This window comes from Oryza sativa, chromosome 7, assembly GCF_034140825.1.
Source record: "Oryza sativa Japonica Group chromosome 7, ASM3414082v1".
Taxonomy (NCBI): Eukaryota; Viridiplantae; Streptophyta; class Magnoliopsida; order Poales; family Poaceae; genus Oryza; species Oryza sativa.
In genome coordinates this window covers 18868368-18886734 of record NC_089041.1, presented here as the reverse complement: position 1 = coordinate 18886734, position 18367 = coordinate 18868368, and the positions used below count along the sequence as shown (strand labels likewise).

Below are 18367 nucleotides of genomic sequence, written 5' to 3'. Positions count from 1 at the left end.
GTGTCAAGTTTGACCATGCTTTATATTATAGGATAGAGGAAGTATCTATTATAGTATCCAGAAGATAAATTAGTATGGAAAAAACTTCGATGCCGCTTATTAAATGAGTGGTCGTTGTGAGCGACAAGGTGATTTATGGTAAGATGAGGAAAAATTAAATTTAATTTCAGTGACGGGTGGTTGGAGAAAAAAATAGTACTATAAACTTAAATGCAACAACTGTATTTTTTAAGGTCGAGATTGTAATCGATTTCATTATTTCTCCGCTCAAAGAATTACTAGTCATCAGGGTCTGAAAATAAAATAGTAACCGCGCAATAACCATGTTCACCGGCATATTGAGTCTTCACGAATCGAGAAATCAAAAAAAAAAGTGAGATCCAAAATTTTCAACAAAAAGTTGTTTGAATTTCACCCATTTTCATCAGTAATCGAGATTGAACGGTAAATTTGACAAATCTAAACGATTTGTCAAACCCCTGCTGTGGTACTTACCGTCCTAGTAAATCAAATCAAATTAACCGCGCCCTTTTTGGCAGTAGAGGACAAGGAACTTTATTTGGAGTATATTGGTCGTTTCTTCCTTTCACACCCACACACAGACACAGTACGTGACGAGACGACGGGGGGCATAGTCGTCATTGTCAATGTCAAATGGTGCAACGCAGAGGCAAGCAGCGTGTGTGCGCCTCTTGCCCTTTGTGTGTGGGTGAGTGACTCAGCCAGCCGAGCCACCGGAGGCTTTACATACACACTCACTGTTGGGGTTGGAGAGGAGAGGAGAGGTGGGGAAAGAGAGAGAGGGGGGGGAGACTACTCGTCGGCTAGGTCAGGAGGCGGCCGGCGACCATGGGGCACCACTGCTGCAGCAAGCAGAAGGTGAAGCGAGGGCTGTGGTCGCCGGAGGAGGACGAGAAGCTCGTCCGGTACATCTCCGAGCACGGCCACAGCTGCTGGAGCTCCGTCCCCAAGCACGCCGGTATGTCGTACGTCGTCCCCCTCGCCGTCGCCGGAGCTGGAGTTGTGTAGTAATACTCCGGCGATCTATCCATTTCTCTCCGGCCAATCTGATTGATTCTTGGTTCTTGGATTGATTGGATCACAGGGTTGCAGCGGTGCGGCAAGAGCTGCCGGCTCCGGTGGATCAACTACCTCCGGCCCGACCTCAAGCGCGGCACCTTCTCCGAGCAGGAGGAGCGCACCATCATCGACGTCCACCGCATCCTCGGCAACCGGTAGGTCCTCCCCGGGCTCCATCGCTGCCGTCTCCTCTATTAATTAATAGGTGTCGATACCTACAAAAATTAGTCGATCGTCGGAAAACGTTATTGGTTCGTTCGGCTTGGCGACACCACTGGCTCCGTCACTGTTCTTGGGCCATGCGTATGGCGCATGGCTCTGCTTTGCTTTGCTTTTTTGGATTGAACTGGTTGGTGCATGGAGCTCAGAACGATTCCCGTGTGTCTCAGGTGGGCGCAGATCGCCAAGCACCTGCCAGGGCGCACGGACAACGAGGTGAAGAATTTCTGGAACTCGTGCATCAAGAAGAAGCTCATCGCGCAGGGGCTCGACCCCAAGACGCACAACCTCCTGCCGGCGTCGAAGACGCTCCTCCATGGCGGTGGCGGTGGCGGCGCTGCAAACCCTAGCGGCAACGGCCTCGCGCAGTTCCAGTCTAACAACGGCGCGGCGGCGGCGGGCACCACGCCGTTCACCATCAGCTCTCCGGCCAAGGCGGCCGCCTACGATGTCGCGCCGCCGGCGTTGTACGACGTCGTCCTCCCTGCTAACCCCGCCGGTGGAATGCTGATGGCGCATGATCACCACCATCATCACCAGGTCGCCGCGGCGGCGGCGCCGGTGGGATACCCCTACGCCGACCACGGCGGCAACGGCGGAGGCGTGCTGATGAGCTTCAGGGATCAGAACGCCGGCGTCCACGGCGCCGCCTCCATGGACTTCATGAACGGCTCCTCCTCGTCCTCTTCCATGGAGCAGCTCGGCGGCGGCGGCGGCATGTCGTCGAACGGCAACGGCAGCTTCAGCGCGAGCATGGCGGCGTTCATGGACGAGGAGGCGGCAATGTGGGCCACCGCCGTCGCGCCGCCGGGCATGGGCGGCCTCGCCGGGATGGATCAGGTGGCGCAGCAGCAGCAGCAGCAGCAAGTGCTGGTGCAGGATGCGGCCGTGGGCGTTGCGCCGACGACGCTGATGATGCACGGCGGCGGCGCCGCCACCGCCGGTGCAATGGTGGTGGACAAGAGCGTGGAGATGGTGGACGTCTCGTCGGCGGTGTACGGCGGCGCGACGGCGACGGCGTTCGATCTAGACCTGATGGTGGAGTCGTGCGGGATGTTCTGCGGCGGCGGCGGCGCCGGCAACGCCATGGAGCAGCTGCAGTGGGACTGCTAAGCCCATTTATCCTCTCACCCCTAATTAGTTCCTTAATTTCCCATGCTTAAATTCGATGCGTTTTTTATCCCCTTAGTTTCCATTTTGATGTTCAATTCCATGTGTTCTTGATTCAGAATGTTTCAGAGATCGTCCTTTCAGGCAAGAAATGCAATGCTAAGATGAGTGATAAGACAAACTTATCTAATTTAGACATCTCAAAAAAGTTGTGTCAAATTTCTTTTTTTGCATGTCATAAAGCATTTGTGGATATACATACATGACATTAATTTCTTGTAGTCTAGCTCCCAACATATTAATCAAGATGATGGTCATTCATGAATCTTTTTGATATATAGATATATGATCAACCCTTCTTGATTACATCTTAACTCTGTTGCATCATTTTCATGCATATAATCCAGTCAACTCGTTTAGTCATGAGATGAGAGCAACAAGTCAGTTATTGTTTTCTTCCTAGTGTGTGTGATGTGAGAGCAACAGCTCAGTTATTGTTTCTTGCTAGCTACAGCACTGACATTACATACGTTTTCAACCCTTTTAGTGCAAGAAAAGTTTGTTTCAGTTTTGTCAATTTATGCATAAGCATACAAGTTTCTCCAACAAACACTGCACCTATGCATGCATGCTTGAGTGAACCTTTAATTCATCTCCAACATGTACATATCTTACAAAGGATAACCATTGCACTGCATAAGAAAAATAAAAGGTCATCAACCATTCTCTCCAACAAACACACAGTGCATGATCTTGCAACGTCTTCAATTTGTCTCTGTCCATACATTTTGGAAACTGAAGGGAAAACAAATTAAAGCTAGCTCTCATAGTTCCATGTACACGTGTACATATATCTACTGGCAAGGTATAACTCATCTGAGTCATATATATACTTCATGATGATTGATGGAGATTGTTTCCAATTTGTCAGCTACTATCGAATAATAATTAATGTGCACATAATGTGAAACATTGGTATATGTTAGACGTAAATAACTTATTAATTAGCCTACAACTCAATGACACAAGCATAGTAATTGCATGCTAATGCTACTCTCCTTTTTTAGTATTTTTGTTTAGATTTTGTCTTGAAATACCTGCATTTAATTGTGAAACAATATAGATATATCAAGACATAAATACTGTGGCATGCCGCATGCATTTCCTATTTATATATAAACTACATGCACACTTCTGTGTTTTTAAATACATATATAGCACACATCAATTAATTAATTGTGATCTTGAATAAAAAGGTCGATGCTACAATAACTAGCAAGTGCATTTTACATATCACACTAATTTGGGCATATATAGAAAGATATATGATTCTGTAGCCAAAAGAAAGTTGTTTATAAACATAAAATTATATACTTTTTTAAAAATATATATGTATCATGCATGAATACACATTAATAATAGCTACTGGATTGTTTCCACTCACCTGGGATGAGATGTACGTCTTGGGCAAATTTTTGTGCAAATAGACATGTGTTCGATTATACATATATAGAAAACTACTATATATAGTTAATTAACTAGTTAACATAGTCATGCTGGAATATATTAATATAGTAACTAAGTTGCATCTGTCTTCCTAAATATGAATAGCTAGCTAGATGCTTAATCGACCTGGCCGACCCAGAGATTGGATATATATGATTTAGTGCATGTCAGTATACTTATATTTGAATGGCTATATATTAATTAATGGTGTAATTCTAAGTGCAATATGGTTATGTGTCAGCTGACCCAACATCTATTTTGTCCTGAATCGCTTGGTGAATTTTAATACATTTATGGAGACCAAACACATGGAAGTTTTCTTATTTAATTTGCATGCAAGCTATTATTAAATTATCAACCTAGTCAACTTTGTGAAAACAGGATATATTTTGTTGCATTGCATACATATATATTATAGTTACTGTAAAATTTTATGTGAATATAATATATAGGTCACTTAGAGAGTAGCTAGTATGTTTGGCCACATAGGCGTGTGCAATGTCTGGTTAGTTCTTGCTAATACATGCCAAGCTATTTCTGTTAAGAACTTCAAAAGCTATGAGGATCTTTAATCCAAAGAAAATAAGGTATAACCAGACTTATATAGATTCTTTCACGCTACTAAAAAGAATGTATCATGTCAAAAGGATTTTCCTAGTGTTCTCAAGTCCATGTGGTTGAACTTGATGTTCAAAAGGAAAAAAAGAAATGTGAAAGATCTTATAAGCAAAATTACAAGTAGCATATATATAGAGAGGACAGCAATTTAATGCATGCAACCGTTATTTTTGTCAATTCATTTATCACAAGTCAATGTGCTTTCTAGCCTTTTATTATCATTCATTTTTTGTTGTGTTATGTTAATTAATTGTTGAAATTATATACTCACATTAGCCACACAAATTGTGCTATGAGTAAAAAACTTGCCATGTGGATGCATTTAAGTACAACAACTTCAAAATTGAGCATTTGCATTCGACAACTTGAGATGTGTATTTGAAGGTCACAACTTGATAATTGAGCATTTCGGTGTTGTGACTTGGCTAGGTGGGTGCGTTCTTAAAGGAGTTGACGTATGTGGTTTTTTTGCCACATCACTCATGCCTTCATGGGAAAAATATCATGTGTGGCGACTCCTTTGACCAAAAACGCATCTACCTAGGCAAGTTATTGCACTTATATGCTTAATTTTTAAGTTGTTGCACTCACCCACCTGCTACGTTATTGTACTTAAATGCTCTACTTTCATGTTGTTGTACTCACCTATCTAGTTCTGGCCGGTACGGGTTTAGCAATTTAATTACTTTATGTTAGAGTATATGAATAGGACTCTAGTATTCGTTTGTGACACTGGAAAGGATTTGTTTCCATCTATATCTCTAGTTTTACTTGAGATTGAAGTCATGTACTTCTCTCTCTCTCTCTCTATACACACACACACACACACACACCATTAATCTTCTCTTTCTATACTATTCAACACTCTAGGAATTGATATATACCTATATAATGGATTACTTTCCTAGCCTATACTAGTAACTAAATTTCTCGTAAACATGATATTGTACCTCTTAAGATCGATATGATCCAAAATTTGAAGGTCAATCATATGTGGGTTTTCCAAAATGTATTGGCATTATATTGCCAGTTTCTGAGAGAAGCAGAGTATTATTTTGTGATTATCAAGTTCAGTTCCATGGTTCCAAACGTACGCAGCTCTCGTGAGCAATGCCTCATATATAGGCCCCGTCAGGGACAACTATAATTTTTTTACATTACAAATTTACAATCTTCAATTCGAGCAAGAGAGATCAATGCTCAATACATCCGGAGAACCAATCAGCTTGCCAAACAGCATATATATATCATGCTGAGCTACGTACCTAATTACAATCTCTCTTTTACTGTTTCGACACAAACGACGTCACCCAATAAACTCATCGATTATCTCTTTAGCATATACAGCCTGCATTATGAGACCAATGCATATACTTGGTGCAGGAAGTCCTTCCACGCATGCTGCACAATCGGGGTCTCTAAGATTATTCGGATTTGGAATCAATTATATGTTCCAACACAAGCCTGTAAATTCAACACTTTCCTTCATGCGTTGAGTAATTTACTGAATTAACCCTTAAGATAATCCCAATGTGCCTAGCAGCTGATAGCTGAGAAGGGAATTAAACGAATATTGTTTGGCGATGTGCGAAATGCGCTGAAAGGGATAGAAGGGTGTGGGAGATTTCTCATGACCAATATAAGGTGGCTCAATTTGAGAGAGGAGATTTTTACTGAATAAAAAAAGTAACTAGCCTGTCATTTGCCTCTAGTTATATATTCTATTAGCAACAAAACAGCTGCTGGACATTTTCGCAGCGAAGGGTAGCTATGTATCCAAGCAAGTTACTCAGCGTCTTCCAGTCAATCAAATCAGCCATTCCAATCCCTAAGGCGAGATTTAAAAAGTACAGTACTACATTTAGAAATTAAGGAACCTAGAGAAAACAGCAGACAAAATAACACTGCTGTACCCCGACTTTATTTGTTTAACCATGGCTATATGAGGCACAAAGAAAGAGCTGGAAATAAGAGGGATAAAAAATATCCACAGAAAGAATTAATATACTCCCTCCGTTTCATATTAAAAGTCATTCGATTTTTTTTTGTCAAAATTATTTAGGTTTAACTAAATTTATAGAAAAGATTAGCAACATATAACACCAAATTAGTTTCATTAAATTTAACATTGAATATATTTTGCTAATATATTTATTTTGTATTAAAAATATTAGTATATTTTTCTATAAATTTAATCAAACTTAAAAAAGATTGTGTAAAAAAAAAGTCGAACGACTTATAATATGAATAGGATGGAGTAGCCATGAAGCTCTGCAAGAAACCTCCTACAATAGGCAACTAGTTGGATGGAGGAAACTAAGCGGTACACTTCAATCAATCGCCAGCTAAATAATTCTCTAATCCCCTCCTTTTAGGTGAGAAAATTTTGTGCAGACAAGTCGATTTGTTTACTAAACCCTAAACCGGAATTGTCTCTCGCCATGATTGGGGCTGAGAGCGACGCATGCAGAGGACAGAAATAGCCATTCATTCGAAGAACATATGGAGTATTGTCGAACACTGCACAGTGCCATATGGGTTGGGATATATATCTCGATCAATCAATTTTCAATCCAGAGTGCACGTCCATGCATGCAAAGGTGAAAACGTGTAGGTTTTTTGCGATCAATTCATGTCTGAAAAGTGAAAAGTTCCAGTGACTTGGAGAAGGCAACCAATTAGGACATGTTAACAACCTTGAAGTGAATTGCAGCGAGCTAGCTGCTCGTCGTTAATTACTTGTACCGAGTACCGACCGATCGATGGGGATGCAAATCTATGTTGATTAGGAATTAATACATTTTTATGGGAAGTGAAAAGGAGAGGACCGATCGATCGACCAAGGTGATCCACCGACAGTTTAAATTCTTACTAGATCTCAACTCTGGTAATTAAGAATCTTCATAAAAAAGATAAATTAGTCACAACCTTACCTTACTGTTGCCTGAACTTTAACCTCCAACAGTATTATTTCTACGTCAGAGAATCCGTTTCCTCTTATCCACTTTGTTATCATTTTTAACTCTACCAAATTTTAATATTATTAAATTTTGGTAGGACAATAAAACAGTTTCCTCATGTTCACTTTGTTACTATTTTTAACTGCACCAAACTTTAAATTATCAAATTTTGGTACGACAACAAACCATACACATTCCCACTATTGCTACCATTCCAAACTTTGAAAAATCCGAAAGCTTCCACTCTCAAAAACACTACCAAATGAACATTTGGTAAGGCTTTTAATTAAACAATTAGATACTGGTACAAACTGACATATACATGTCTATATATCACACAACACTTAGATAGCTCCTCTGTGCTTCCTTATTCTGCAGTACTCTTGAGTTGTAGGAAACAACTAGAGACTTAAGGCAATGGGGGCATATAAAGAGTCTTCTCAAGAATTGAAGGGATAATCACTCCTTCCATAGTTGAATTTCACATTTTACAATCTTCCAATAAATAATGCAACTGCGTTGGTTGCAAATAATAGCCATGGTCACAGCCACGTATAGTTTAGCTTCGAGAAGGTTTAAAAGGCTTTCTATTCGAGGTAACACACTTTCAAGAAAGCTCATGTGCTTTTCCCGTAGAGGTCAATTGAACCTATCTGAAACCTTGGATTGCCATTAGATTCTCTCACTCGCAGAAACCGAAACCTGTCAAACGCATATAAAACATTGTTAGCCAAAAGGGAGAAAATTCAGCAATCACTACCAGCAGATAGATATTGAACATACCGAAAAGCATTTGCTTTATATCTCTTGTCCACAGTAAATGTTTTCCTATAGAAACGACTGTCGAAAATTACAGAACTCCGGGCGTCTATTGTATTCCAGGTGGAGCCTCCATCAGTGCTCCCTTCAAGAACCCTGTGACACAATTGCTTGTGGCTCATGGAATATCATCGCTTTAAAGAAGATTCAAAGAAAGCAAAGCTAGTGCCATATCTATCATCAACTTCAATTGATGTTTGCCAAAAACTTGTGTCTCGTAAGTTTTAACAGCTTTATGCCTTTTAAAATCTTAGAACTAATCATAAGTCGTAGCACTTTATTCCTTAGAACTTCTCAAAATTCTGTTAACAATTAACACCATTTTTCCCCACAAAAAAACGATTAACACCATTTTACAGTATTAAAAACAAAAACTATAGAGTGCAAGGAAATATGTCAAAACAGAAAGATTTCCAAACTTTTCCTGGAGGAGCATAAGAGAAGGCCAAACATTTGTACAGGTTCTCTACAGTTGCTGGTATAAGAGCTGGGTCCTGCGATAAGTATGTCTGCTTGAGTGGATCAAAAGATAATGGTCTAGCCTAAAAAAGTAGCGCCATGTCAAAACACCGGCATTGCAAAAGCCCAACAGCTAATCTAACATTTTGTATTGCAACAAACAATGGTAACCAAGACATTTGCAGGTCCCACTAGAGCCGACTACCCACCAAAACAAAGTTCAATTGCCAAATAACAACAATTTAGCTTGTAATCCAGATTTATTTTAATATTATATTTTGTCGCCCATAATTCTCTTAAATTGACATATCTTGTTGCATACTTCATGTTACTAGGATTTTGGCACTGTAATGGTTGCTTATCAACGGTGTTATGTGTGTAAAAAGGTATGTAAGGAAACAAAGTTGCTATACCAGTCCATTGGATCCCTCTCTGGAACATCATTAGCTGACATCAAATCATATGAATCCAACTCGCAAGTTTGGCCATCAAGCATCTTGTAAATTATCCAACATCCTGAAAAATGACTATGTTAGATAATATAATGGGAACAGTGAAAATTTATGTTTATAACTATTTGAAACACATGTTCTTTTAAACAGCATGAAAATACTGACTGGACACTAATACCTTTTTTTTTCCTTTAGAGAATACTCAGGAGAACTCTATTACTTGTATTAAGACAGAAAAAGGAGAAAAGCTCCACTCAACGACAGATGTTTACAGGGGAGCGCTCATGAAAGACTTCATGACCTAGAGAGCACGAAATTCTAACCCACGCCAAAAATTGGTGAACAGCTTAAATTTCAATGTGCATATTGGCAATCAGACAGGACCAGAAGCATATGAACTACTCATATAGAAAATGAAATTCTGCAGCAATTATAGAACAAACCCTGCAATTCTAACTGGATCATCATAAACTCAAAAATTTTAGTTCCAATCTAGCAAATCAAAGGTAGATAGATTCATCTGGAGAAGAAATGAGATGAAAGTAATATCAATGACATTTATTCACAATTATTACACCAACAGCCAAATAAAAGGATTAAACTATATGATAAAGCATGGGCACCATCATTTTCATCAAAGTTGGGATATCGACATGGCACAAACTAATCATTTCAAAGCTTAAAATTCCGAGATAGTTTTTGTACTTGAAACAGTACAGTTTAAATTTATATAAATTTAGCATACTCAAGGTATATGTTAGAATTAATCAATAAGCGTAGAGTCACTAGTACAGATGAGAAATAATAAAGAAATGATTAAAAGATCATATTAGTAATACTACAACCGGATCACCTTTGGCTCCATCAGGCTCTTCCCATTTGGATGAGCGAATGCCATCAAATGCCGCCGTTGCCTGAAACAATTTGAAAATCAATATTGTAGTCTAATGATGATGAATGAACATAAGAGAATGCACAGGTTGCAGCTCATACAATTCCAATTGGGAGTTGTTCACCACTTGCAAGGACAGAACCTGAACAGAGTCTATTGCCTCTTGGGAATTGGTGACCTTTTGTGCAAACCGCATTACTCTTGTAATTACTCAGTATCTCATCAACCACATCCATTGCCACTGGTAATGCTAAGGATGTATGTACTGCATTTCTGACTGTTGTCACAGAGCATTTTCCATCAGTACCCAACTCTGCTTTCAAGGACATAGCACAAAGCAATCTTTCGACAGAAGGAAAAATCTCCTCAAAAACCAGTTGTGTTTTTTTGTCCAATGTAGCTCTCCTGCTTTTAAACTTTGCATCTTTAAGATTTTGCATCAAGCACTTCAGCGAGTCAAAAACTTCAATAACTCTTTCTTTAGGGATGTCTCCATCACAAAAATGTGAAAGAAGAGCAGAAAGAGCATCATATATTTTTGAAACATGAGCATCCACACATTTTCGAGCAGGGCAAGATGAGCATGCGAGTGATTCAACTTGGCTCAGTTCTAACCTTGCTTTTCTCCACTCCACAGAACCACTTTGCCTTCCAGGTAAAGATATGCTGGTGTCAACTTCAAGATAAGCAGCTTTACTAAGTTCCTCGGACTCTTTCTTGTCACGATTTTCTAAGGCTGTGAGTCCATCAATTGACAATCCACTGCGATATTTCCCTGTTATCGATGACAAGATAGCTGAAACGGTATCTTCCGAGGTAATTATTCGCCTGGAAAGAACCTGCAATTGACAAGCAGTATGCATGAAATAAAAATCAAAACATTCTAAACACACCTATCCTACCCAGCCTCAACACAGGTCTTAACCAAGCCAAAATTTTCTACCTCATGCCACTTTCTGGTGTAGCGTTTTGTTACATCACGTACTCCATCTTTTGAAATAGCAATTACATAATCTAGTTTCTTGTTCCACCTGGAAAGTCCACAGAGTTGTATCACTAAATCCAGATAAATTAGATAAACTATGCACTTTACGACAAGGCAGTATGCATAAACCAGTTGGCTAAGAACATATTTTACCCTTTCTCATACAATAGGGGATTATCATAGACTCCTTCACATGGATCTAGATGCATCCACCTAAACATTCCAGAACTCTGTCAGATTGTCAGTAGGAATAGGCGTGACAGAATACCAAATTAGAAGCAGTGGGTATATTCACTAACCTCCCATACAAGTTTGAAAAACACTCTGTCCACACATGATCAGTGAAATCCAGAATCTATAAATTAAATTACTCAGGTAAGCAAAGTTACAGTATATTGACAATGCTAGAATAAACTTTAGTGCACTCGTTCTTCTTCCAAATGGAACTGTTTGTGAACATTGAAATAGAAAAGGAGTGTTATATTGCATTACACAAGAGCAAAGACCAGTCATCAGTAATTAGTGGCAACATAAATTTAGGCATACTAAGGCTCTGTTTGCTATTAGAGTGGATCATGGTAACCTTGTTTGGTATAACTGTTTTAAGATGTTTTGGTATGAATCATGTGAATAACAATCTGCATATGAATCAAATTTCTGCATAATTCAGCTGACATCGAACATACAGATAATTGTGCAATAGTTAAACAATCGCATCCACATATTTTTATAGGATCCAATTGTGAATTCAAGTATCACAGAAACAAGTTTTGCATGGGAAAAACCTAATTCATATTTGCGCCCAATGAAATTCGATAATCAGACAATGCAGATAATGCATAATTCTTTATCAGTTTTGGGTTTGACCACTAAATTGGGCATTAAGGGTGAAGGTAACAGGCAAGGAAAGAGACTTCCAAGATGTTAAGGGTGAAAGTAACAGACGGTCAGACAGGAAAACCAAAAGTATACTGACAAGTGGACGAATGGAGAGCCGCTTACAATTATAAGCAAATTGTATATCATTGTGGATAAAACAAATTTATGAATATTATGGAACTAACCAGACGAGCTTCATATCCAAAACTTCGACAGTAGAATGTAAAGCAATTGGCCCATTCTCCACAGCGTCCTTTCCTAGTTTCTAGAAGCTTCCAAAGCAATAAATATTGGAACAGACAATTTGACCATCAATTTCAGTTTGGTTGAAAAATAACACCTTATCTCACACAATAACAGGACTTATTCATACCTTATATGGATCATTATATCTTGGAAAACGGGTGGTACTAGAACAATAGTTGCACCTAAACATAGACATACTCAGTATATGCAAATAAGAAAATGAAAATGATCATAAAGCATCAGGCATAAGGGCTGAGCCCTGACGGGTAAAAGATTAAGAAGTGCATTTGGTCTCTGTTCCAGTGTCATCAACTTATTGGTGAGACAACTTAGAACAGAGGGATACCTTAGAATATTATGACCCTGGTGTTGTATTTCACCTATCTCTAACTGGCATAACATAGATGTAACAGCTAGGAAATGAGCATAGCCCGATTCAGCAGTTATACACAATGCTGCTAGGACTAACCTGTCTAACCAGTACTACAAAATACCATGATACGACACAATACCATGAATCATTCAAATTCCAATGCTCAGTGGGATCTTTTTCAGGTAACACCATAGAATTTATGACTTTGTTTACTTTCCTTACTTCATGAAAAGTGTGCAAATCTTTGCACATTCCCTAAAAAAATCTTCAGAGTCATGACTTTCTAACTAAAACCTATCATCACTGTATTATCCTGATCTTGTTGACAAACACACAAAAAAAATCCTGCCTAGACCATGATAGTGACAGCATTTGCTGCTCAGACAGAGATGTCACAAAGAAGTGCACCTTAGATTTGCCTTAAGCTGGAGGTACAGTTGCAGGGTAAAGAACAGATTAGAATGATAGTTGACAACTGTTGCATTTGAAGCATATGGAAACAAACCTTATTGACACCTTAACATCATGTATGTGGGAGTTCAAAAATAAAATAGTGCTCCCTCCATCACTAAATATAAGCCGTATTAGCTTTTACACGGTCTCCACATTTTACTTTGATCATTCATAATATATTATCAACAACTACGAAATTAACGATGAAGGTACTTTCAAATACAAATCTAATGATATCACATGTGTGACACCAAACATATATATAGTTAGCTTAACTATTAGTCAAAAATTACAAATGTTGATTTTTCCTCAAAATATGGACACCTTGTATTTTGGATAGAGGGAGTACATGCAACTAAGCTTCAGGTACAAATGATTCTTCTATTTAGAATTGATGTAAAAGATGAAGATGTAAGAACAATTGATTGACATCTAGAGACTGCTACCTATAGATCTCGACGCGATTGGCACCAAATTTAATTTCTGAGGGAAGTGCGGTGCCCATTCCAACATTGAATGTTTCACGGCCACAGCTGTCGCAGGGTGGTGCATTGACCCATCTGCAAACAAAAGCATCATCATCACAAGATGAGCACATATGAGTTCCATCGTAGGTCTTTCTATGAAAAGTACAGTGTTCTGTAAGCATCATGAAAGTATATCAACCCAAAATGTAAACCACCAGTAAATCACAGGCAATCCCATAATTTGAGCTCAAAGTTATCACTAGAATTGACACCTTTGTTCCAAATCAATGAACTTGAAAAAGAAAAAGAAACATTACTCTCATTTTTCTATGTACCATAAAGCAAAGACATGCAAATATCACACATTCACACAAGTCATTTATCATTCATGCTCTGCTTTGTTTGACTCCAATGTTTCAAATAGAGCTAATTTTCAGAAACTAGATTCAAGACTATATATATATCAAAGTGGTCTTTTCCAGTCCGAATAGAACAAATGTGTTTGTACTTAGTTTATACGGTTTGACATATCTTCAAGATCATTGGTATTTCATGTCCATCAGTAGTCTGTGAACAACCTCACTATACCACTATTACATAAATGGTGAAAAATATGCCAATTAAAACATACGCACAAAAGAAGTATCTTAACTGAAAACAGTACTTTGGTTATAATATAAATGGTTAGGTAGAGTACTGATGTAACAGAAATATAGGTACTAGATGGTAGCGCGCGCACACACATGACATGCAGAAAATAAAAACTGAGAAATAAGGCACAGAAGTGTTTCAATGACCTGAATGATTGCTTAAACCAGAAAAGCAATTGCAAGAGAAAGGCATGATCCTCTTCATCTTTTGAAGGACTGAAGTTCCCTTCCTACTACAGAATCTTTTATAAGAACATATTGATCACGCATCTCTTCAAATGCAAAATGCAATATAGCAATTTTTCCCCAAAATCCATATCATTAGAAAAAAGACACAGCCATGGTGGTAGAATGATAAGAGAAATCATAAAGTACAGCATCTTTCCTTGGAGAGCCATGTTGACAAGAATCAAAAGAAGCATTATCAATAAATGCAAGACAACACAACCATGTTGAATATTACTCCCTCCATCCCAAAATGTAAGCATTTCTAGAGGTTTTCATGGGAATTATATAAGTAGGTGAAATTGAATGGTGGAAGGTTGTGATTTGTTGAGAAGAGAAAGTAGGTGAAAAAATAAATGGGAGATGATTGTGATGGGGGGTAGGTGGAGAATATCAACATTTTGGGACAAATTTGAACTCTAGAAACTTGTTTTGAGAAAGAGAGGCATTGCTCCCCCATTTCATTATCAAAATGACAGAAGTTGTTTGATTACATTCAGGCTTACCACTGTAAAAGAAAGGAAAGCAACAGTTCAGGATCACTCCACACACTCACCATGGTGCAATCCCACCATGATGGTGTAGGAGCATATTTGAACTCTAGAAATAGCTACATTTTGGAACGAAGGGAGTAAGATGATGGAGAGGAAAAAGAAGAAACAAACAGAGCTGGAAATTTAAATAGAGAACGGAAACCTTAGCTAGTGAAACCAGTGCCTTCTCCTGAAGTTCATCCATTGGAACAGTCTTCCGTGCTGCCTCTTGACGCATTGGATCCTCGTACTGCATTCAAAAGGTGTCAACAAACAAGGATTATATATTAAATATAAATGCAATCATCACAAATATAGCTTTGTATATGAAATACATTCTAAGACCATACCATCAGAACCTGGTGCATGTATGGCTCAACTCTTTCTCTGAATTCCTCCCCTCCATCATTGCGTATGCTGTACTGTTGTAGAAGAAGTGCCTCTTCTTCCGCCTAAGATTTGTTAAGGAAATAAGCATAGTTCTGATGAGAATGATAATTTGGAGTCCCTACTTTTTCCCTGGATAGAATATTTAAACTAACGATTACTTCATTTCATTGTCATGCTAGGTTATGCTTTGTGGGCACTGTTTAGTCCATACTTATAATCCATGGGTGCGAGATGAGGCAATTCTGAGCAACACCTATGACATTTTTACTAAGTAAAATACTATACAGATATGAATTTTCAGTCAGCTCCAGTTACTCCACTAAACAATAAGAAGCCTATTCAAATACCCCTCATGTATATTGCAATTGCAAACAAAGCATGAACAGACTGAATAAACAGTTCATGTGTAGTCTACTCACAAAATGCATATAGAAAAAAAATAGTGGAAGTAGCCGTCTAGCCGACTCATGCAGTTGCATGACTTGATGATGACCAGTTCCATCTAATTAGATAATTCATGTACTCTCACCTCAGCTAACAAGGCCATCAAAATAAATGAATATGATCTACAATGAGCTTGAGTCCTAGATTCAGACACAGAATATGTTGCATAGTATACATGTCTAGCTGAAGAACTGAAATCAATCTGATCAGCCAACTGAGAAAAGTCATAAAGATCCACCAAATCAGATGAGAACCAAACTATATTGACGGGTTCTTTTACACAACATTTGCCTGCCTCCCAGAACATTGAAGCAAAGACTGGAACCAAGAAAACTAAACTCCATTCTATTGCAAGCTAAAATTCAGATAACACATAGTATCCACTCAATGACAGGTAAAATGAGTTCAATGTGGTATTCAGCTATCCACCAACTAAAATATCTGGACAAGAAACTGCATTGTATGCTGTATTGCAGCTCAGTTTACATTTGTTCCAATTTGATACCAAATAAACCAAATCAAACCCATGAAACATGAGCCACCTCAAACTAAGGAAAGGCCTAAAAATCGAACAAAATGAAGTTAGACTGCACCTGAACTGAACTAACCCCTGCTCATAAAAAGTTCCCATTCAAACCAAGACAATGTCCAACCAGTGGTAACAGCATAAGCTATCCAAACTGTAATGTGGAATGCTTCACGAAATTGGCATGTAGATCATTCAACTCACTTCTCAATCAAATAACAAAGCTCAAAGGTTCCATTGAAGAACCTATAGAACGCAAGTTATTCAGGCACCTTAATTGAATTCAGATATTTCACACCTGCTTCAAACCTCAGCTGATGAACTAAACTGGAACCAAAGGGAACTTTGATGTATAAATCATGTGAAGCGACTCTGAATACCATTAATAACTGTGAAACCCAAGCAACAGCGAAGCCCTAATTGTGATCAATTTCAAGCTAAATACCCTACTAGCCCAACAAAAGTAAGTAACCCCAACAGTCACTAGCAAATCCAACATCATCACATAGTATGTCCAACTTAACCAAGCAAAATAAAAGGATGTCTAAGCTATCTACTCGATTCCAAATGCACAAAGCTCAGCTCTCAGTTATTTCAATTAATCATGTCACACCTGAAGCATCCTTGCAAACTCCTCGTCAGACTTCTCCTGCACCCTGGCTGCCTCTGCCGCAGCGATGTCCTCCCCATCCCCCTCACTGATGGCCACAACGCGGAGACCCTCACAGATGGACTCCATGTCGGTTCCACCGTCCACCCTTGATCCATCCGCCTCCACCACGATCTGCACACGCCACAGCATTGCATCACACCAGATGATGAGCAATGCAAAGCAGTGCACTCGGTGCTCAGATCAAAGCAAAGTGGTTGAGGCCGCAATCTGAACCTCAGGCAAACCGAAACCAAATAGAATCATGATGTCCAAATCACACTAAGCAGTTATAAATACCGACATAGCCGTATCATTCCGGCCACAATGCAGCCAAACGGCAACCCGTTCTGATCAAAATGCAGCTTGATTTAACACCCACTTCCTCCAATTTCCAACCATAAACTTATCAAACCAAACAAAATCAAGTGACAGCTACAGTCACACACTACAACATCGTAAATCCATCCAACTTAAAATTAATTTCCACGCTGTCCCGGACCAACTACCACACGTCTACGCAAGTTCCGATTCGCACAGACACAGAGCCATCAGCTAGAGGGGACATCAATTTAACTTCGGCGCACCTGAATCATCCGCGCGAGCTCCTCATCCGACTTCTCTTGCGCCCTTGCCGCCTCCGCCGCAGCCGCAGCCTCAGCCTCCTCCTCCTCCCCGGTGATGGCCACGAGGCGGAGGCCCTCGGAGATGGCCTCCAGGTCGGTCCCGTCGTCCACCACGGACCCGTCCGCCTCCACCACGATCTGCACACACACACACACACACACACACAGACACGCCGAAATCGATCAGAGCAGAGGCCAGCCAACCAACCGGAACACCCGCGGGGACGGTGGTCGGTGGAGGCTGTCCCGTGCAGGGCGCGGCGCGGCGGGGGGGAAACTAAGTCAGTCAGTCGCGAACCTTCTGGAGCTCGGGCGGGACGGAGGTGAGGGAGAAGATCTGGAGGCGGAGGATGTCGAGGCCGTGCTCCGTGTCGTACTCCACCTCGTGCTCCTCCGCCTCGCCGCCTCCGCCGCCGCCGCCCCCCTGCCGCACGACGAACCGGCGGGCCACCATCGCGCGCGCGCGCGCGGGCTCTCTCCGTCTCCTCCACTCCGCGGCGCGTACTAGCGGATACTTGGTCGCGCGAATGAGTCCACCACCACCCCTCTCTGTTAGTTGGAGACTTGGAGGGGAGGAATCGCGTGTGGGGGGTGGGAAGGCACGGCAGCATTGGTTCCGGGCGTTTCAGAGTTGTTGCAGTGCTCACGCCAACGTGTAGCAGTGGTTGATGAGATGACTTGCGATCAGGGTTGACCTGACTTGTGCCCTCTTCTGTGGGATTGGGATCCTCTCTGCCTTCAGCCCCTAAGGGCACTATCAATGCGCCACTCAATTTGCTGCGCCTGGTCTGCTAAATAGGCTGATA

At 40.3% G+C, this 18367-nt stretch overlaps 2 protein-coding genes across 3 annotated transcripts; one reads left to right on the top strand and one right to left on the bottom strand.

The window, feature by feature from the left end:
* The first annotated feature begins 696 nt into the window (after positions 1-696).
* LOC4343302 (myb-related protein Hv33) lies at positions 697-2628 on the top strand. Its single transcript, XM_015790323.3, has 3 exons — positions 697-979; positions 1106-1235; positions 1470-2628. Exons 1-3 carry the CDS (start codon positions 850-852, stop codon positions 2410-2412), a joined length of 1203 nt encoding a protein of 400 aa, XP_015645809.1. The 5' UTR covers positions 697-849; the 3' UTR covers positions 2413-2628.
* Positions 2629-7731: 5103 nt separating this feature from the next.
* LOC4343301 (peptide-N(4)-(N-acetyl-beta-glucosaminyl)asparagine amidase-like) lies at positions 7732-18147 on the bottom strand. 2 transcript variants are annotated; one of them, XM_015791591.3, is made up of 17 exons: positions 17860-18099; positions 17523-17699; positions 16900-17070; positions 15277-15378; positions 15090-15176; positions 14316-14398; positions 13498-13611; positions 12353-12407; positions 12165-12251; positions 11400-11455; positions 11254-11313; positions 11059-11146; positions 10217-10954; positions 10077-10137; positions 9185-9287; positions 8277-8408; positions 7732-8195 (listed from the first exon to the last, which is right to left on the bottom strand). In XM_015791591.3, exons 1-17 carry the CDS (start codon positions 18013-18015, stop codon positions 8111-8113), a joined length of 2355 nt encoding a protein of 784 aa, XP_015647077.1. In that variant the 5' UTR covers positions 18016-18099; the 3' UTR covers positions 7732-8110. The 2 variants fall into 2 exon arrangements, with proteins under 2 accessions (XP_015647077.1, NP_001409093.1); NM_001422164.1 differs by lacking the exon at positions 16900-17070 and having other exon boundaries at positions 7736-8195; positions 17860-18147.
* Between the last annotated feature and the right edge of the window lie 220 nt (positions 18148-18367).

Excerpts from the sequence above, each read along its gene's own strand:
- LOC4343302 (XM_015790323.3), top strand. The coding sequence starts at position 850 with ATGGGGCACCACTGCTGCAGCAAGCAGAAGGTGAAGCGAGGGCTGTGG. Across the intron at positions 980-1,105 it reads CTCCGTCCCCAAGCACGCCG|GGTTGCAGCGGTGCGGCAAG; the intron begins GTATGTCGTACG and ends ATTGGATCACAG. Across the intron at positions 1,236-1,469 it reads CACCGCATCCTCGGCAACCG|GTGGGCGCAGATCGCCAAGC; the intron begins GTAGGTCCTCCC and ends CGTGTGTCTCAG.
- LOC4343301 (XM_015791591.3), bottom strand. The coding sequence starts at position 18,015 with ATGGTGGCCCGCCGGTTCGTCGTGCGGCAGGGGGGCGGCGGCGGCGGA. Across the intron at positions 11,147-11,253 it reads CCCCTATTGTATGAGAAAGG|GTGGAACAAGAAACTAGATT; the intron begins GTAAAATATGTT and ends TGGACTTTCCAG. Across the intron at positions 8,409-9,184 it reads GAGAGGGATCCAATGGACTG|GGTTCTTGAAGGGAGCACTG; the intron begins GTATAGCAACTT and ends ATTGTGTCACAG.